At 31.2% G+C, this 23200-nt stretch overlaps 1 protein-coding gene across 1 annotated transcript in view; it reads right to left on the minus strand.

Annotated features, from left to right (window-relative positions):
• LOC105359330 (Myosin heavy chain-like) overlaps positions 1 to 23200 on the minus strand; it is a 94263-nt gene that overhangs the window by 66388 nt on the left and 4675 nt on the right. The window contains exons 5-10 of the mRNA XM_011495900.1: positions 22876 to 23058; positions 22517 to 22776; positions 22113 to 22275; positions 21856 to 22030; positions 21285 to 21443; positions 20192 to 20407 (exon numbers count right to left, since the gene is read on the minus strand). Coding sequence (XP_011494202.1) covers positions 20192 to 20407; positions 21285 to 21443; positions 21856 to 22030; positions 22113 to 22275; positions 22517 to 22776; positions 22876 to 23058 — 1156 coding nt within the window. The remainder of the gene's footprint in view (positions 1 to 20191; positions 20408 to 21284; positions 21444 to 21855; positions 22031 to 22112; positions 22276 to 22516; positions 22777 to 22875; positions 23059 to 23200) is intronic.

The raw sequence follows: 23200 nt of genomic DNA on the forward strand, positions 1-23200 counted from the left end.
TACTACAACATCTTACTCGGATATTTGATTAAGAGGTGTTAATTTTCAACTCTACTTTTAAAATAATTTTCTGGCGATATTTAGTAACCGATATATCGCCGTTGTTGTATACAAGTAGAAATTAAAAAAGAAGGAAATGCTCACTTTATGGCTCATAAACGATTGATGAGATAATGATCCGTAAGTGCGAGACAGTAAAGAAACTTCTCATATTCATTACAATTATAACTTTCTCCCAAATCGTGCGCAGCCAATGTACGTAATTCGTGAATATACATGAAAGAGAAAATCAAGTATCTCGGTATGAACTGCACCCCACTTTTAGGCTTTTTCACAATTTTTTCCACATTAAAAATTATATATAAACCAATAAACAGAAAGATTATTTAAAATGATTACAACATTTGCTAAATAAATTGGATACTTTAATTGTTGGTTTCTATCTATTTTATTTTATTTATTTTTTATTTTTTTTTTTATTCTCATTAATTAAAGCAATTATCTGCTTTGAAATATAATTAATGGTAAAAGAAAATTATCGCGTGATCCAAAGTTCCAACGATTAAATTTGATTCATTTCGACATATAGTTATGAAGAAGTCGTTGAACACATAGTAAACTAGTTACTTCAGAAAGATAATTTTCTGCGACTAATACCCTTAAAATTGCTGTTTTGTTTATAAGAATTTAAGCAAAAGTTTTATATTGATGAAAAGTCCTCATAAAACATAAGTTACAAAATAAATAACATTTCAAATTTTTAACAGGGTTTTTAAGTGGGTGGTTGAGTTAGGAATAGGATAATATTTCTAAGGATTAAATTATCATAATTATAATAAATCATATTAAAATCGTCTATTCAATTATTATACTTACAATTACTTGGAAAATAATATCTAATATATCAGCGTCTATAACTCACCTAGAACATAAAATTTTTGTTTAATTAAACACATATTTTAAATACAAGACATATTTTAAAAATGAGAAAAATAATATATCATTATTTATTTTAATTCAAACTAGTTATCACCAATCCAAACTTTCACTCGACTGCTAATTATTAACAATATTAATTATTTAATAATATTAATAATATGATATTAATAATATTTAATATTTTCCAATATTAAATAATATAATATTAAGCCTTCATTTCATTATGCGCCATTATTTAATAATCATTCATTTTAAAAAAAAATTGATGAAAATGTCATTTTTATCATCTTATCGCATAAACTATTCGTTCTTACATAAACATACGTACGTTAAAATTGTATTGATAAAATTATGTACATATTCATAAAAATGAAAGGAAATATTGAAAGATATTTTATTATCAATTAATTTATTTGTAGTTTCGTAATTTTTTGTCATAAGTCGTAAAAATATAAGCAATTTTTTGCCCCCTTTTTCTCATACTCAATAATTAATGTTTAATTATACTAAAATTTCAACGAATCACGTGCATTACAAATGGACAAATTTGGTGTTTTACCGCACGATATCATAAAACAATATTTCAATGTGCAGAATGCAAATATTTTGTAAAAATCCATCTAATTTGTAAAAATGAGCTGTAATCACTAAACATTCACATACGTAAACAGATGTCGATTAAATTTAAAATCAATCGACCAACAACCATTGCTTTCCACCTTATAATTAGATAAGATTAATAAGAAAAATGAGAGTCCCGTGATTAAACCTTCAATGCTCTGTGAATTAAAAGCGCTAATGAAGATATTCGCGTTTAGATGTTGCAACCCAATGACCATGACAGCTGCCCAAGAAAATTTATCCATCGGCAAATATAACAAAATTCATGGACTTAAGGAAAAGCCCGCGTACGCACCAACACCGTAACCAGCGATTCGCGAGATATTGGATGAAAATGTACGAGAGGCATCGGAAACTAAACGAAACGGCGAGTATCCATTTCATTCGGTATTGCCGGAGAATGAGATCAATTCTCACGCACACACGTGTGATTCGCATATCTCCCGAGGAAATGCATGAGTGCACGCAAGCGAAATTCGCATCGCAGCCCGGACAAAGTCAACATTGACCCAGATTACATTTTCCACGACTATCGCATGGGCAGTGATGTACTTGATTCGCGACTACCGCCACGGTCAATCATAAGGGAATGCCTAAGAAAGCGCTGCGATTCTTTCTTTCTTTTTCTTCTTGCAATCGATGCTCTCGCGCACTATAGAATTGCCTCATTTTCTCTGCGCCGTGTAATTTTACGATAGAGAAACGTATGGCTTATACCTACCTATGTATGCACCATGCTTAGCCGAAGAATAGTTATTAAGATGAGTGTTTTTACATGGGAGATTGCTTGGCGATTTTAACGACTATTATTTTTAAAAGGTTCGTGATACGGGAAGTGAGTATGTGAATAATGAAAGTTCGATCAAATATAGTTGTTAAACCTGTACTCGAGTGAAATGATAACTTATTTATATCGGGCCATTTTAAGTATCTGCTGTGAAAATTTAATATTATTTTTAATTTACGTGGGGCTCGTTATTATAAAAAGTTAATAACCTGCGAATAGATGATACGTTGTTAATATTTGAGATAATGCTTGAGCTTACGATCAATGGGCAGACAGACATAAGACGCGAGAAAAAAGCTTTTGTACGTTACTTTAAGAAAATAAATGACCAGTACGATCGACTTCCATTAAACAACCATTAATATTAAAATTTTCACGCACTACTTTATCCTTCGATTTTTCACACTTTATCATTTACCCAATTGTTAATTATAAATTTTCCGTCCCACCGCCATCGGCATTGCCAATTATAGGGGACATTTTATTTCCTCTTTCTATTTCGGAAATTTAGTTATTCATTATTAACATGCGAACGAAATAATGGCAATGTTGATCGAGTTATAAGCCTACGTTAATGCTATCGACCGGCAATTTATTTTCATCATAATTGCGAAACTGTGCCATTATTCTTCAGTTGTGCCTCTATTAGTCAGTCTTTCTTTCTCTCTCTCTCTCTCTCTCTCTCTCTCTCTCTGTCAGGACTGTCTCTTCTTCTTTCATTTCGCGAGTTTGTGCCATTGACCGTGTCAAGCGTTGACGGCGATAATTGCCACCGAAAAGCATCGAGAAAGTACATCGAGGGAGGGGCGGGGCAAAAAGTCAGTTTGGGTCCGGCAGCTGCGCTCGCGTCGTTTTCGGGATATTGTCCGCTGCTTCACCGAGCTCGTAAATCTTTCACTTTTCTTTTCTCGGGGACTGCACGGGTTTACCGCTTTGCGCATATCCAAAAAAATGAGCGAAATCAAACGACGACGGCGTAGCTCATTGTATATGTGGGCCACGCGAGAAAGTTCGGGGCTTTTGAAATTTCGAAACTTTTTATTGAACGCGCTCGAGGTAGTTTCGAAAAATAACTGTCTTTAAGAACACCGCTGATTTTAAGTTCCTCTTAATAAAATCGCTCCATGTAGCAGGCAAATTTTAAAGGGATGTTGGAACTATTGGCTAATTGGACAATATGGAAGGTCTCGTGGATAAATGGCTGCGCCTCTCGTTTCGCCATATGTATGTTTAACAATTTTTTATTTTGATACATAAAACTCGGAATAATTTGCGGATAATTAATATTCGATTAAAACTTGCTTCATATATAATATATAAAACAAAAATAATGAAGATCAGCTAAAATTTATGCTATTTTATTTTATAATTGTTTTATCCGTCCAGTACTTTACCTACTATTATTTATTATATTTTAAAGTGTAAATTAAAAAATATGCTGTTGATAATATTTTTCCCAAATATATGTTTATGTACAATTATAATTTACAATCAATCTTGAATTAGAGTATTTTAGTCTGTTTTTAAAGATGAATTTCGTGCAACATGAGTTTATAAAGATATTAATGATTAGATCGTTAAGTGCTTTTCATTTTAAATAGGATTACTTGGCTGCGCCGATTTGAAGATATCCACATTGAAACGGATACATACGTAGCCAATACGATTACTTGAAACATGAAAAAATGAATTAAAACAGAAAGTTTATCATGTTATCGCGGGGAAAGTTCAGAAAAATGTGGTCCAAGTTGATTAAATAACATGGACATATGGTAGACAGATAAAGGCATATGTTGCCGTATTGGACCGATTTTACTTAATGAATGTAAATAAACTTTCCATGTTATTTAATCACCTGCTCCCGTACTTGTCTTATGTACATGCACTTTACGTGTTTCATAAATATTTTTATTGTCATTGGGAGGAACAATTAAAATGGATGACAATTTTTTTGGACATCTGAAAGTTGAACGTTTGATCAAATTGTTTTATATTATAACGCTGAATTATTGTCACGAACGATTGATAAAAATTGATTCAAGTATCACATACGATTGATTCCTCATTAATTAGATAATTGATTAGCTATTAATAGAATTAAAAGTTAAAATTCCTAAACATTTTTCGAATGTCAAATTTGCGAATGTATCCTTATTCATGGATCGTCAGCGAAAAATCCATAAAATGCTTAATGCTATTGGCACACTTTAACGCGAACGGAGAAATATTTACTTTACTTGTTTTCATAGTAGACACGCGGAGAAACGAAAAATCAAATAGCAAACATATTTTGAAACGACTCAATATAGATGTTAGTCAAGACTGATTCAATACAAAAAAAAAAATAAATAAATAAATGACTATCCAATAACACGAAGCGATTTTAAAGTATAGGCATATAAATTTCTACAGCCAACATTTATCTAGATCCGAATCATACACACACACGCGTGACAATTTCATCGTATTTTATATTTATGAAAGAAGAAAATGGTAAATGTATGGTTAGCCACGTGTTACATTGGAAGATAATATTTAAATCTTTTACGATCTTGTAATTTATAGTAATCAGATAATTTTCAACTCGTGCTAAAACAATCCATTTAATTGAAAAGAATCTATATATGTGGGGGGTGTATATATACAGAGAATAAAATTGATAAAGTGATAAAATAGAGTCAATTTTAGGCACGTAGCGATTTCTCTGCAAATCATTGTTTTTTTAACTTGGAAATCGATAAATTAATCACGTTCACTATTTTGGCGTTCAAAAAATCGAAAATTCCTAATCTATGTTTTCCAAACATTTAATGTCTAAAGCTTCAACGACTAGTTTATAGAAAATATCATCTCTAATATCGATAAAAAGTAAAATTAAATGACCCAAAATCTTTTGCTAATTTATCTATAGAAAGAAATTGTCTCTATTCAATTCGTTTATAAATTTTGTTTTTTGACAAAAATGTTTAACGCATTCTTTCAATACTACTTTCAATCAAACACAATAAGTCTCTAAACGACGAATAACGAAATTATCGATTATGGCTTAAAGCGTTGTATAAAAAAAAAAAAAAAAAAAATTGAAACTGCAAATTGGTATCTCGATCCAGTGACATGTCACGAATCGAAGATAATGCTAAAGTTATTTTTCAGCAATTACGAAACTACTGAATAATAAAAGTATTTGTTGCCTAAATTGACAGAACTATCACAAAAATTTTAATTATTTAAGCGTTATTTTTAATCGAAAAGATTACTGTAGAAAAAAAATAGTCATAAAAACATATGAGAAGTATTTGCTAAGTCTTATTTTGTTTCAATTTTGGTTGAAAGGAAAAAAGAAAAGGATATGCATATAAATATCCTACTCGATAGTCACCTGTGGACAATAACCAAAGCTAAAAGCTTACACGAGAGTTAAATGACCGTGAGGATAGAAAGCTACGAGTGAACAAACCAAACTTGTTTAAACAGCAACAGTTCATCCGTTGCTCTTCTCTGTGTGATATATGTTGAACGATCGATATGCCTTAAAATTACTTTATTATCCCCCATAAACAGCGACGCTTCCTAGAAATAAAGAGGCGTTGTAGTAGAAAAGAAAAAGTCAGGAGGACCTCGTCATAGGGAAATCATAAAAATGCTATGAGAATCGAGAATACTCTAGAGGCACTACAATCCTTCCTCGTACACACGTGTGCAAAAGTCCAGGAAAAACGGTTCTCCTTTACGATCGCATGTGAATGGGATGCCGAGGATGCTTATAAAAACTGGAGCACCTCAAGGAGGAGACTCGCCGAGATCCGCTGCTTTTGTCGATGAACTTTTCTTACCGGTAGCTCGCTTCTCCACCTTTGTTTATTCATGAGTTTGCTTCTATTCCACTGTACGGATAGATAGCGACTATAACAATAACAATAATTAGCGACCAATTTCGAAGAGTTTTGTTTTCTCGAGACGTGGCGTGTGTTTATTTAACTTTACAATCTGAATTTGAGACAGGCGTTGAGACATGTTGCTGTTAATGCGTTGCTCTTACAATTTAAGTTAGTCAAATATTACATTCGAGTGTTAAATAACAAGGGATTAATCACCCGTTCCTATGTAATGGCTGACGTCGGCGTAATAAAAAGCAAGAGCTCTGTAATAGCCAAAGGTAACAAAAGCAAAATAAAAGTTCACTCGCCTAATAGTCCGTTTTTCCATTTGTTAGGTGTACTAACTAACATTTATCACGACGATCAGCATCGTGGCTCAGTTCTACCGAGGTCATGCGTGTGCATAAATTATGCGTGCGTTGTTACTCCATCGATATCTCAAAAGGAACTGGTAGGAGATGGGAAGGGGGCACGTTGGGAAGATGTGGCTGATGAAAAATAATTACGAAGCAGCTCTGACGTAATAAAAAAACCGTCCAATTGCTGACGAAAAGTCAAGAGCCTCGACCAGAGTCTACTTAAAATCGGCGACTTATGCACTTGAAAACGAGCAATATGTCCACGGTTCACTCTGCTTTCTTTGTCGCGCATGAGAGAAGGAGAGAATCGAACATACGCGCTTGGCGATTGTCCATTCTATGTATGGGCGCGAGCGTATCGAGAGAAATGTAGCGAGTGAAGTGAATTTGTGGTGGCGTGCGAGAGCGAGTCGAAGGGCAGAGTAACAAATATTGCTTGTCCTATGAAAGTCGAAGGGACTAGAGCATCGCTGAATTATTATTATTGCTAGTTTAGTGCGCTCGCTCGTTCCTTCGTCCCGTAGAGAAACTTCAAATCTATCAGCCATTCGTTTTCGTTGCTTTTGTTTAGAGTTCAATGGACAGCCCGTAAGCTTATTATTTTGACTTTTTAACGATTTTTGCGTGTTGCGTTCCCTCCCTCTATCCATCAATCTTTACTATTTTATTTGACAATACGCTATTGGTATCGCTAGTATTTTATCCAACGCGGAGTCAAAATCGTTAACTCATTAAGCCCGTGGCTTGGCGTACGTATGGATATTGCAATTTCTTGTTACGATGCTCAAGCGGCTCTTTGTCATCGTGAGTAAATGACCGATGGCAATTGTCAATTGCCGATGGCTTACTTATCGACTAATCATCGTCGCATACTTTAAACATCGGTCGAAACAACTTTCTCACTTTGAAAGCTAAATAGCGAAGAGGCGAGCCTAAAAAGAAAAAGAAGTCAACACGGCATGATATTTGTTCAGGAGGAGAAAAAGGTCGCCGTTGCTCGCGCGACGGAAAAGGCCGATTGTCAATAAAAAGCAAAGCAAAAAAAAAACAAACGCGAATCTCTTCGGCGGTATCAACTTCCTTTGCGGTCCGTCGTACTTTCGTCGGCTACGTTTAATCGAAGTACGCAAGAAAAGAGGTAGAAAAAGGACGACGAGGATCGGGATACAATAAGGCCGAGCAGATGCGACGCGCGCGGAATATACACGATAAGACGAATGTTGTGTGGAAAAGGGGGAAAGCAGCCTCGAAACTACTACCTACAGCAGTCTGGCGCATCCATCGTCCCTCCATACGCAATTTTTATTCCTCTTTTTAGGAGGAAGCAGCCGTGAGGAGGGACGGGGGGAGGATTTAATTGCCCCGCGCATTCGTGCGCCACCGTCGTACATTCGCGCCACGGCTTTCGTTTATTCTAATATGGGCAATTTTCACGCGCCTACTTGCTTCCTCTACTATTACGCTGCGACGTAACTGTGAGTGAATGACGGAATCGGGTGATACCGTTCGACTTTGTGCTCGGCAACGTGGCTCCGAGGATGATTTCTTTAGCCGGTAAGCCGATACCAATACGCTGCCAAAAATAAGTAGCCACGGATGAAGATGACGAGGAACCAACGGCAAGATGGTGTTGCTTTCATTTCGTGGAAAACGGAAACCTTGACGAGGTATCGCAAAATGATATTCCCGATTTGGCTAACTTTTTGTCGCGAATGAAGCTTGTTTTTACGTGCTTACAAGTAGAAATGCATTGCGGAAAAGATACTTTCTATTCTATTAATAGATTCGAGTTGTGTGCCAAACTGTTGAATGATATCGCTTTTTAAATCATTATAAATGACTCAAGATGTTTTAATATTTATTCAGTGTAATCTATAAAAAGATTATAACATGCTATGATAAATGAATCTTATATTTGTACATATTATATTTAAATTTTATAGTTACTCAGGCGAATAATGTTTCTACTAATATATATTAATAAATAAATATATAAATATAATATCATTTTAATCTTAAATAAGAACATAGATAATATTATTTGTAAATTCAGGACGCAAAATAATCGATAAAAAAAGTAAATAAATAATATATATATATATATATATATATATATATATATATATATATATATACCATTATCAAAATTGAGAGAATAAACGAATTAATTTTACATTTTCCAATAGTATGACTTGGTAAATATCCTAGGAATTAATAATTTAAGAGTACGTAGTTATAATTACTTATGACAAATTGTATTTCAATAGCATTGGTCAAAGTCAAAATAATATAAATAAATGATAAATTGAAATAACATAAAAACAAAAGACATTTACTAAATTAGTTTATCCAAATTGAAGATTCTTAAAAATAAAACAATCGGTAATATAAATTTATATTTGAAAAGAAATTCGGAGTTTAAATGAAATTTATCTTAAATGAAATAAATATAATTAATATAATGTGAATAACACATTTGAGAAGTAATATTTCTATTCCATTAATTAATTGCACAATTATTATTGAAATTATTCAATTTCACTATAAATGAATGAGAAGATATTTTTTGAATTTCAAATTCAAAAGTGACTGACAAAGACAGCTTGTATTCTTAATATATCATTATATCGAACGCAAAATATTCAGTAAATCTTAATCTTATAACCAAACATAATATGCATGCAAAATCCTGTATTGAATTATGCCCTTCTATCTTTTAGTAATTTTTTTTATGATAATAATAATAATAAATTTCATTATTTTATTGCATTGATAATAAATGTGGATATAAGTGATAGTAAATATTATATCTACAATATAATTATTAAATTAGTATATTTTAAAAATAAAGATAATTCATGATATAATTTATATTAAAACAAAGTTTATATTATATTATTTTACAATTCATTTTTTTACTGCGAAATGGTAGTAGTATCGATTATAATCGACTACGATGTGAAACTTGAAACTTTACATAATACACGTTTGAGTTTATATATATATATATATACATAGATAGATAGATAGATAAATAGATAGATCAATGACTTAATTAAATAATTGAATTGCCTTATTTTTAAAAATAATAGTACATAAGATATGATCTTACGTATTATGTAGTTCAGATAATACATTCACGCTTGAACTTATAAATGAATGAAAACGAATATTTGCATTATATACATTAAAAATATCGAGAAAATGTATCACATGTTCAGACAATATATTCAAAGATATATATCGATCTTCCAACTTTCGTTCACTTCCACAAAAGTTTATTGGCACCAATATTGAGCGGAAAACTAACTGAGAAAATCTAACCTAAATAAAGTTATTTATCTTATTTTCTTTTCTCAAATTTTTGATTAATTGAAAATATACAAACTTGAGAAAGTAAAATTTAAATTTGTTAAATAAGAAATATAATATATTAATGAATTAAGTAATATTCCAGATAGTATGACGTTTACCGTAAATTTTTTATGACAATCTAATAAATTTTGTTTACACTCTCTCTCTCTCTCTCTCTCTCTCTCGGGGCGATCCGCTTAATAGTGCAGTAATTAAAATACATGTTTCCATATATGTGCGATAAAATAAATTAAATAATTGCCAATAAAAATCGTCAATTAAGTAGAGAAGCATGTGCTACGAATACAAAATCAATACAAAATTTTATATGAATATGTTCATTGATGAATTAATTATAGGCAAAACAAAAGTAGTCTCATAACACTAGTGTGATAGTAGGTATTGATCGACAAAACTATACTTTTCTACACAATTTTGAGAAATATTATAAAAAATATGCTAAGACATTGTCATCGGTTATTTATTATAACTTTTTTACTTCTGATACTCTCTATCAAATACTAGAAAACGTTCTAAGTACAATGAAAATTAATGTTTTTTTCAAGTATGAACTTGTCACTTCCTTTATAGATTTAGTTGAGTCTTCGTGGGAGGGTACACAAATACAATGCTATATGATAAAGAAACAAAGAATAATGAGAAAAAAAATAAAAGTATAAGTACAGACAACAAGAATTACTTATATAATACATTAGGTTTATTTCACATGTTCAATGTTAATGCAACAAAATTAATGTATTCTTGTATTCATTCTCACTCTCGTACATTCCAGTTGTTGAAATTTAACACACATGTTGAATTAAAATACACACAGTAAAATAAAAATCAATTCATTTAAAATAAATAGTGTAAAATTTTATGTAGAAATTTGTTTTTAAATATACAATCTTTCATTCAAATTCGCCATGCTTTCATATTAAATTAAAAAAATGATTTACCACTCCGTATAATTAATTATCACAAATATAATCAGTCATTGAATGAAAATATTTGCGGATTTATTTAAACAAAAAATTGACAAACCGCCAATTTAATTATAAAACTAAATTAGTTCGCTAAAAGTATTTTGAATTTAAAAATAATGTAACAAAAATTCTATAATTGTAAATATAGCATCTTGTTACTTAATGAAGACAAAACATACCTAAGGCAATGTATTTTATTAATAGATGTGAACTGTTTTAAACTATGTCGTCAATTTTTTTGAATAGCATGTAATTCTTTATATTTTTAATTTTACATGTAAAATGCGATTAAGAATTATGATTTTCATAGTTTGAATCATTCCACTGTTTTTTCCATTTATCATTAAAGGTAACAGCAGTAAACCTAATTGTATCTTTTGAAAGTAAAACGTGCAAATATATAAAGCCTGTTTTTAATAATAATATAGCTAAATAATATATATATATAATAATAGAAAAAATTCTAAGATGTTAAATTCGTGTTTAATCCGTTAAAAAAATATGTTATACAACAGTAAAGGGAAATTGTCACGACGACGAAAACAACAACAATAATAATATGGAATACACCCATGACTTTATTACATTTTGTAAATAGAAAATTAAAATAAATTAACCATGGAGAATTCGATAATGAAAAATAAATGAGAAGTTTTATATTAAACAGTTATATATTTAAAATATAACCTAAATTGAGCACGCAATAACTATTAAAAGTTATATGCGCTCTACATAATTGAATATTAAGCAAAACAATTTATCAACAATAAAGCGAATGTCCGAGCCCTTTTCTAATGTAAAAATTGTAAATTGTTACATAAAACTCATATCGTAATACCTTCTCTACAATCTCTTGTATTAATAATCGCCTAATGAAAAGAGAACGAGAGTAAAGTAAAGCAAGTGATGAGCCTTTCACAAGATTATTCCTCTAAAACATGATGATCGAAGGTCTCGGGGCGAAGATCTCGAGTACTACGACGCGCGGAGGATAACAATTTTACATCAATTTCCAGTTGAATGATTTAGTGCGCTTGCCGCAGAGATTCACTCTGGTGTTAATTTTTTCTCAACTCTACCGCCCATCGTCGACTGGACGCTGCTGCCGTTACTCCATCTTGGAGTTGAATTAACGAACCAAGAGGAGAGGGGGGTAGGAAGAGAGAGAGAGAGAGAGAGAGAGAGAGAGAGAGAGAGAGCACGAAAGAGCGAAAGAACGAAAGACTTTAATAATATAATAATTTATGCTAACATTTGAAATGCGAGCTCCTATACGCCACCACTCGTATCTTTTCTCTCGCTCGTTCTTTCTATATTTCTCTCTATTTTTCTCAAGTAGCAGACTTTGAGCGATTTTATAGTTAGCAACGAGCCTAATTCTCAAACCTCCCATCTCGACCTTTTGCCTGTGCATATTTTCCTTTCTAACTTTGTTCTAGAATTCATCGCACAGAAGAGTAAATCCAAGATGTTTGTGTAATTTGCGAAACTAGTGAAATTTTGCGATGTTAGGCATTTCACGTTCGTTTCTGAGATTATATCGAAATGCACGAAGCCATAGCAAAAGTATTGACTTACTTAATTCTTAAGTGAAGAAAACGGAATAAAGGAATAGATTTCGTATATGTGACCATATTTATTGACGTTATTATCTTCTCGTTTATCAAATTTGCTTTCTCTCGCGCTTTAAATTATATAGCGTTTTATCTGTTACAGCAGCATCGATAATCCAGGAAATAAAACTAAAAGTATTCGTTAACATCACAATTGCATTATTCGTTACAATGTTACGCGAACATTGTAGAATGACTTAATTATTACGGCGATAAAGGATGGAAGCTCGTTTAGCGAGAATGTACTTCGATGCGGAATATCTCTTGGAATAAGACGAATAATTCTTGATATTGGACTGTAGTGACCGTAGGATAAGATCGATTGTATTTGCAAACATCGATGGAAAGGACGGTATACCGTAGATGCGTAATCGAAGTGGCAAAAGAAGCGTGAAGCAGCGCGAGAATGCAGTTTGTGGTCCAAGTTTTAAAAATGCATAAGCGCGCACACGCGTGCGTGTTTGCGAGTGTGCGAAACCGAGATGAAAGAAATGAGGCGCACGTGCTTACGTTTGTTCCATCCTATGCGTGTGGCTTGTCCGGCTTTTAATTGCAATCAACGTGTATCAATAACCAGTGGTTTCATTTAATTTCAAGATAATTATTTTTTGCACTGTTTTTTTCAATTATCTTAATTAGTTCATAACAATTATGAGTTGATAAGATAAATAAATTGGAGCGTGAACATTTGTTTGTTGGAAATTTCGTAACCGCCATCGCGAAATTGCCATTATTTCATCGAATCATATACTCTTTCTTTCACGATATTTGCTATATTAATAATTAGCGCATCGATCGATGGGAAAAATTCTCTTTCAAACCCAATAAAATATATCGACATTGCTGAAAATGATTATTGAACGTGAACTCGTATTCATTAAGTTTCACTTACAATTTATATCAAAGATTTTAAGTTATTGTCACGAATAAATTTTAAATATTAATTTTCATTTTCATTTTCGCTCTCACCTCGGATTATCATTTATCATTAATTTCTGGAGATTTCATAAATAAATAAGCTGATGGTCGTTTATTTTACATCGGCTGCGTGGCAATTATAATGCTCAATGAAATTCCGAGACGATCGACTCTCCGTTCTTCAATCAGATTTTAAAATGTCGATTTAAAGACTTAATGTATAATGATGACGTTGACGCATATTGTTCAAGCATTCGGTAATTTAAGTGGTAATGTAGGTCAAGCGATCCAAATTATTCATTACATAAATGTCTGCATTGCCAAACAAAGTGCTCAAAGCTAACTTTCTATAAGTAAATTCTGTAGAGCTTGGAGGTTTTACGACTGGAAAACATGGTAATGAAAAATATGATGAATACCATTTCACGAATGTATTATCAAACACAAACGACAAGTATCACAAACGAGCGCGAATTTTCATTTGTACAGTGAACGCAGCATACATATTAAGTCAGAAAGCCGATGACTGGCAAAAACCTCGACAATACTACGACTGCATCATTGATAAATGCTTACCATATACTTACCATACCTACTACGAGGCCTCTACCTACTACGCTATCCACAACCTTTTTTCTTCCTTTCGCAGTACAATTTGTAATACCGTTTTGTGCTGTAAAAAAATGCAACCTCCAGGACGAGCTGGCGGCATTAAAGTAGCCGTAGCACGCAGCAGCAGCTGCTGCTGCTACGGCCAAGGAAATGCGGTAGGCATCGGGCGGAGTCAGCGACCTCGCGACTCTCGACACAAAAAACACATTCAATTACGCGCCTCTTGCCGTTCGCGACATCGTCGATATATTTTCCATGCGGGAATCGCTCGGTCATGTGTCGAGGATCGCCTTATACTTGTCGTCCTCTTTGCAAGGAAGTTTCAATTTCGTTCGCCGACGGGACGGGATTTTATGAGACGTCCGACAGCGCGGGCATGTGGCTTTTCCTTGCCGATGCGGTTACTTACCACCGCCATCACCACGACGACCACTTAAAAATGGTCGTTTATCGGCGCTGATCGCGCTTTCGTTTTCGGACACGCGCTGGAATTTTTCCAATTGTTTTGGTGATTTATCGTAGACGCGAGCGAGCGCTTTCTAGCTTTCCTGCGCGATGAAAGTAACCCTACCGAATGCGAATTCAGACAAGGACGACTATGGAATTTCCATAGTTCCTTAACCAAGGATTTACGACTGTAAATATTGTGAATCGAGCTCCCTTTAAAATATAGAAACTTCTTCTAACACACTAAGAGGTAAATCTAAAGCGCGACTTTTACTGATGACTTTAAATGATGAATGAATATATATATATATATATATATATATATATATATAGTTTTTTTGTTTTATTTATTGTAATTATCTATCAATTTAATAAGCAAATAATCATCTAATTAGAATAAATATTATTGATGAAGGCCTATTTTATTATAACATTATGAAACAGCTATAGGATATTAATACGTAATTGACATAGTACACATAATAATAGTTAAGTGTATGATTCGGCAAACTTGCGTAAAAATTAAAACGATTAAGCAATTCATTTAAATCGAATAATATGAATGTGTTTCAGGCAAATAAATAAGCGCATATAAAATTTTATGATAAAATCACCAATAAATCAAGAAAAATACTTGAATTTTACTATTTATTGGGAAATTAGTAATTCCGTAAATAAATTAATTGTATTTTTCAATATCATTATCAATAATTTCCTTGTTAAATATGGTATTCTATATGGTAGCGTTAAATTTACATAAAAAATCTTCTAACGGATTAAGACTTTATTTTGTACTGTCAAGGTATTACATGGTAATTGTATTGAAAATACCGATTGCTGAGTGATAAAAAAATTATTTTGAAAAATAATATCAAGAACAATAGCACTTGGCAAGGCAGATCGATAATAATAGGCTTGAAAAATCAAGCGTTTCGCCGAGCGAAGAGGACATGAGACACTGTAAACAGGTTCTCCAAGCCGCTGTAAAAGCTTCTTCAATCATAGAAAGTGCAGCCAATAGCAGTAATAATCGACCATGTCAAGCATGTATAATTGTCGAGAAAGTGTACAATGAAGTCCGTTCAATTTGCGAACACATATGCATCCATATGCTAATGGTAAACGAGAAAACCGAATTGGAAAGTAACGCATAATGTTGCAAGCTGGACATTAGAATGGAAAAGCTTTGAATTAATTTTAATGAGTGCATTTGAATAGAGTACAAGCGATAAGTAGTGCGAACCGATTAATTTATCCATACCTCACTGATATCTGTATAAAATCATAACAATATGTTTGGTTATAATATGTCGCGATATCTTCAAAAACGACTTTCACTTTCTAACACGATAACTCAATATTTAATAATTAAGCACAATAATTTTTTTACATAATAAACGATACTGAAAAATTATGTATCTTATATTGTTTGTGTTTCGTGTTTCCATTTTATTCTATTATTATTTAAGTTTTTCAAAAAAGATATTAAATTTTTTATTAGTTCTGGAATACCTAGCGTTCTTTCTACGTCACTTTGATTCATAAATAATCTTTGGGAACGTTAAATCTATTATATACGTGCATGTAAATATAAACGATTTTCCAATATTATAAAAATAAATAATTTATAAAATTAAGAATATTCTATGCAATATTTTATTTTATACATACAAACTAATCTTTATTAATACAATAAATTCTTGCTCGATATATTACCTAATGACATTTGTATTGCTTGTAATTAATTGCTTTCCAAATAACAGATTCAGAATTATAACATAAAAATAAATTCGCTCATACGAATAAAAAGACACAAAATTGGTTATAATAAAGTTTTATCGTCTTTTTACTTTAATGCATTGATTTGTTCACCCAATTCTAAAATATAAATGATTAGACTATACAAGTTATTTTGTAAATATGTTGATAAAGATTTATTTTTACATACGAAACACTACGTCTAATGCTCTCGTTATACAAAGATATTTTAAATTAAGGAAAATATAGCATATTCTTCGGTAATAAAATCTTATTATAGTAATGAAATAGTATTTTTAGAATTGGCTGATGTTGAAACATCAGTATATGTTTGCAGTACTGATTTTTTTCTTTCTTATTATTTACATCATAATAATATTCTAATTTTTAGATATTTTTTTGTCTGTAATAGTTGACAAACTAATTGTCCAGATTCATCTACGTACAAATCTCTTAAATATTACGTAATATTATTGATATTTTGAAGTGACTGTTATTCACTGATCTACTCCCTTCATTGATAAAACTAGAAATCCGTGTGCATTGAAATATCACATTTCAGAATACCACTTCATAATTAATTTATTCAAATTAATATCATTAGAGCATAAAGGTATCATATGTCGAAACAAACTTATATTAGCAATAGAATATAATTGAAGAAAGATGTAAATATGTGTTATTCGTTCGCCGACTCTTTCATTAAGTCGATAAAAATTTGAGGCCCGATATTTTTTTTAAAACAGCTATGTCTGTCGGAGCCTCGTTCTCTATATTGGAATTCATAACGTAAAATTATGACTGTCTTGCTAACTATCCACAACTCGAGCCACTTTGATTGTCCATCTCATTACATTTGTCGTGCGCAACTCGTGTATACATTATCCGTGGCTCCCTGCTAAGTCAATGACAACGAGATCCACGGGCCCAGAACATAGAACCTCGTTCTTTATTTGTGAATTGTAAATGATTTACAACACCGAGAAATTGCTATTTATGAATACATGAATTTCTAAAGACTGAAGTCTGAAGTGTTTTATTAGTGGGTATTTCAATTCGCACGCTATAATCTATAATTTCTACTGCGAATTTTGACATTGAAAGTGTTTCTAGACGTGCATTAAGATATATTTTAATGGTTGTTGTGGTTGTTGTTGTTGTTGTTGTTTTTTTTTTTTTTTTTTTTTAATATATTTGCAATCGTCAAAATTCGTTAATTAAAAAGAACTAAAAGAGCCGTGTAATTTCGTATGGTTAATTTTAATATTAGCAATTCACCAAGTTCTCCGGTTTATTTAGAAACGATTAAAAGTTTGATAAAAACACATGTTGATTATGTAACAGCTAACACATCGATTAATATGATATTGAAAAATATAAAAAAGATTGCCAAGGGAAAAGATAAATATAAAATAAGTACGTGGCACTTAATAATATAGGTAATTTATATGTACTTAAGGCTAATGCATTATTTGAAAGTGATTTCTCGTATCTCTAGTATGCATATTAATTATTCAAAAGTACGAGTTTGTGTTATTTCAATATTTTCAGAAGCTCGGTTTATGTTTACTTAGGCTCCGAAATATGCGATGTATTTGCTTTTTGTTCTGTACATTATCAGAATTATTTGTTTACCGAAAAAAATACATGATGGTCCACCGAGACATTCCTGCATGATTTTACAAAATCAAATTATATAAATTAAAAGACTTTAATTTACAGTTATTCGGATTTCCTATTGAATTTACATGAAATAATATAATGTGAGGTGGTTCAACTTGAAATTTGTTCAATTTTTATATGATTCTTTTACACGAAAGTTCTATATGAAGAAGGAATTGAAAAATAAGATTGTATTTGAGGATTTTTTTGGAGGAATATTTATGTTGCGATTGAATTTTTAATTAACAACTGAATTCTTAAAATTCTTAATTTATCAGCAATATTTCGACTTAATTAATTTACAATTTTTCGAAATCTTTTTTGTTTGAATTCAATTATCGGCAGAAAATCTTCGAAAGAAAAAATCTAATTGGCTCGAAAAGATTTAAGCGAAGTACGAAAAATTTCTAGAAATTCACGTTTTTTTCCTTTTTTTTGTTTTTAAATCGTATGACTTTTGATCTTTTTTATTACTTACTTTACGAATAATTTTTTATTATTCGATTATATTTCGATTATAGAATTGCAGAGACATAGATGTAAAACAACAAAATATTACCATTTATTATAATGAATATGTTTTAGCATTTATAAATATATATTTTCAGTTTTTTTTTCTCTTAAGTATATGATAGCAATAAATGCGATATATATGTATAACATAACTATATTTCTTCTTTTTTTTCACATCAAAGATTAAAAAACAAATTATTTGCATGATTTGACTTTTTAATTTTGTTTAATAAATTGAATAAGGAATATAAAGTAGAAATTTAGCTTGTAATATAATCTATCATCCGTAAACATTGACGTTTGGAAATTTTTACGCTGAATGAATAGTAGCAATATGTCACTCCGAAAACGATGTTGGCAAATTTAAAAGTCTAACTAGGATAATTAACAATCGTGGCCTCGGAAATCTATTCAAGCGTTTCTAGGTCCTTCTCTCATTTTACTTAGAAGGCATGAGGTTGGCGAGCGCCTCTGGAGATTCCTCGAGCTAGATCACAATGCATTCACCGAGACGTTGCACGAGCTTCGGCACCGTTATTTGCCTTTACATACTCGTAGACAGACTCGTCTGACTTGTAGGCTCCAACCTCTGTCTCGGTGACTGCTTTCGTCCCTAGTATAAGTACGCGTTTGATAATATTGGTGAATGCCGCGTTTCCGATTGGGTCCCGAGGACCTAAGCTTAGAATATCCGCCAACAGCATGAAAATGGAAAAAATTTGCGCGATGACTAACGGATCTCCCTGTCACAACCGCATTTGTTGCGCATACGATAAGAAAAATCGATTGCGCGTACTTTTTCCTGGCGAAAACATTAGATCGATCCACCCCTCTCCCAAAACAAAAAATAATAATATAAAACAAAAACGTGCATATGACACTCAACAAGAAAACAGACACTTTTACATTAAAGATATTATAATAGATAATGTGAACTCATATACAATGTATTTATATAGCATAGCATGTACAAATTGACCATTTTATCATGTCATATTGAGTTTCCAGCACAACTGTATAACATAGCTATTGAAAATAATGCTGATTTTTTGGATTTATAAATTATAGACATTTTTAAACAGAAAGTTAAGAAACCAGTATCGTAAAATTCCTCCTAAACTATACGCACGAATAATTCATTTGTATTTAAAAGTAATTAGTTTGACATGACATTTCTTAATAAATTAAAATAGCTCGTCGCTTTGTAGTACATAATTCAATTATGTTTCTGAAAAAAAGATCTGTCCTAACCGATATTTGATGGAAAAATAAAATATTCATCGTTTAACATTTGAAATTCAAAAAGTAATAAAATAAAACTTTAACTACTCTCTAATGAAATCTCGTAATAAAACTATTTTCTTATTAAAATTTTATAGGCTTGTAAATTGAAACACAATGTATATGCTTATTTGTAAATTTTTAACATTTTAAATTCTCAAAGACATAAAAATATAGAATTTCACTTTTGTACACACGCGCACACATGTAGAATGAAAGAGTGATGTAAGGCTCGAGATTATACGTATAAAGAAGAAAATCACTAAACTTATTTACCAATTGTGTGCTTCGAAGAGGGCAAGAGACACGTAAGATTGAAAATCTTAGCAATTCTTCACGTTCACTTATGTAGTTATAAATTTTTGAATTCTAATATTTTCTCACTTGGAATATTAACATTTCTGATATACGAATCTCGTAAATTAGAAATCATTTTGAAACTTGTTATGAATTATGCTTTTACCTGACTCTGACCGACTCGATAAGAAGCAGGATCGACATCAACGGATAAAAGCATATCTTCAACAGCTCGTCGTTCGTCTGCCACTGGACTTCCAGGACGAGCTGCAGAGTCGCTGGATAATAATGCAAAGCGTCTTCTGAATTCACTAAGAGGCATGAACTTTGGAAAACCGACTTTATGAAGTCGAACGGCTTCCAAAATTTGGCTACCTCTTACCTGCAAAAAAATTGTTATTCTACTATTGAAAGTATGATCATGTCCGTTTAAATTTATGTAATTTCATTGTTTGAACATTATTGTAAAATTTTAAGAAACTAATTTGTGTTTATTCAGAAATTCACACATACATACATTAGTTTTCTTAAATAATATAAATAAATATAATTTTTCAGTTTTCATTTCAAAGAACTATTTATCATATAACAATTTATGAATATAAAATTAATTATTAACTTTTCTAATTATTTACATAACAAATTAAATTATTTACAATAACGCGAAAAGCAAGAGAAAATTTACATACTGTAATATATAATATTATAATAGAATAAAAATTCAAGGGAAGTAAATAAATCATTATTCGCTTGATTATTTAATACCACATTTTATTTATATACTTTATCTCATATTCTTTTATTAAAATATCAAATTTGATATTTAAGCAATGGATTAATGCTATGTAATAGAATTATATAGAAAATGAATAATTGCAGGAATCTATTTCAAAGTTTATCTTTTGAAGACAGATTGAAACATTTTATTTTATCAATTTTGAAATTAATAATAATGAAAATTAAATTAATTTCACCCAAAAATATACTAATTAAACATGCATTGATATATTCATTTTTTATTTCTAAACTACATATTCAGTGTTTAATTAATCGCATTTAAAGCCATTAAGATTCAAATATAATTATTACAAGTAAAATACTGTAATATTAAATATAGTTTATCACTTCTGTTAAACACTTATGTTTGCATCTAATACAATTGATTTTAAAGCAGCATAAATAAACATAGTATTATTATAAAATCTTTCAATTACATTTATTTTTAAATTTAATATCGAGTTAATTTATCATTTCGTTACCTGGGATCGTAACAATGGAATATTAATCAAATTGTCTTCGTTATGATTTGACTTAACGGACAAAACGCTCTTGTTTTCCGTACATCCTGCATTGTGTTGTGGTAAAAAACAATGAATAAATTTCACTCTCGTTCTCCTTAATGTTTCAATAAGACCATCCTAAAATATAAATTATTATTTGCACAGTTGTAAAAGAAAATTATTCGCATATTCCTTACTAATATATATTTTAGCAAATTGAAACAAATATAAATAACAATATAAATAACATGGTGAAAACACGCGAGTATATTATAAGCGTTAAATTTGTTAATGACGGATTTATTTAATGCGTTAAGTTAAATAACAACGGCCATATTTCATGAATTAAATATTTATAATGGCAAGACAATTTGCACTGATAACTTATTTGTCAATGACCGACTAATTTTCGCTTCGTAATCATTTATACATTGTAAAAAATTTCGCACAAGTCATTATTTAATTCTCTTAACTAAACAATATAAACGTATCGATGGCACCAATTTTTATTTCTTTTTTTTTTTAATCTATAAAAAATGCAAAGACTTACGACAGTGAATTTTATTTGTAAGCAAATGTTTTTTCGCTTCACGGCAGTAAAAGTTCGTCTTATACTGGAAGCTCGTCGCAAAGATTGAGAACCTTCTAATCCATGAACAGAACCACTTAAAGCACCAGAAACTCCAGCACCGCGAGCGCAAACAAAAAGTCTGCTTACTTCGTCTCTGCAATATATTTACATGATTTACAAGAAATACTAAACGATAGTTTCTACATTATTGGCTGTTTGGTTTATTAAACACTTACCTGTTACTCTCTTGTAGAATACTGATTGCACTTTTTGTAAGGGGATTTTCTCGAGTTGCTTTTAGCCAACCAGTCGCTGTATAAAGAACGGGATTTGTTCCTTGCAAATGTTGTAATACAAACTGATTGTTCCCTGGAGCTTTTCTAAGCAGCATTTGATGATCTAAATCACATATGAAAATTTGCAAATAGAATTATCAAAAAATACTTAATATCAATCCTTATTAGGCTGCATTAGATTCAAGTGAAATATAATAAATATATAATAATTTGCTTGGCTTATGCTCCAAAAACATTATACATAATTTCATTAATAAAAGTAATTAATGTAATTGATCGATCATCTAATTCATAAATATTAATTCAATTTAATTCGAGTATTACTCATTAAAATATGCTATCACCTCTATCCCCGTAATGAGAAAATAATCTGTCCAAAAAGCTTTCGTCGCTTCCTCCAGAACAAACGGTCTCTTCATCAAGAAGCCACAACAGTCCTTTTCTTTCCATCTGTCTGCTACTGCTAAGATCGCTTTGACTTGTTCGTAACATTGTAGCACTTTGCGAATTTCCTCTATCTAGTAAGGAAACCAAAGCTTGAGGCGATCCAACTCCTTCTTCAATTTCATCCTCGTGATCAATATCAATCCCCTCTTGTACATATCTGATATAAAAATAAAAACGTTCGTTAATATTGTATTGGCAATTGTAAATTGAACATAATTCTAAACAAATTTATAAAATACAATGAACGTAGCCGTACCTATCTTTGGGTGCAACTAAAGTACTATGGTGAAATAGAAGCTGTAAACGTTCCTGAAGATAATTATGACACAGATCTTCAAAACATGCTCCCGTTTGACGCCCACAGGTAGCAGGATTTTGAAATCCTGGAGCATCGCAAAGCAACAACGAGGACACTGTGTGAACCGGTGAAGTTATGGATCTGAAAATTAACATAATTTTATTAGTAATTCAAATCACTAGTACCCAATCAAAGTAATTATATATTCAATACTCAAACATGGTACTTTACACACATATATTACCAAGATATAATGTAGAAAATCTATTTCTATAAACCTACA

The sequence above is a fragment of the Ceratosolen solmsi genome, unplaced genomic scaffold (genome assembly GCF_000503995.2).
Source record: "Ceratosolen solmsi marchali unplaced genomic scaffold, CerSol_1.0 scaffold11, whole genome shotgun sequence".
NCBI classification, from domain to species: domain Eukaryota; kingdom Metazoa; phylum Arthropoda; class Insecta; order Hymenoptera; family Agaonidae; genus Ceratosolen; species Ceratosolen solmsi.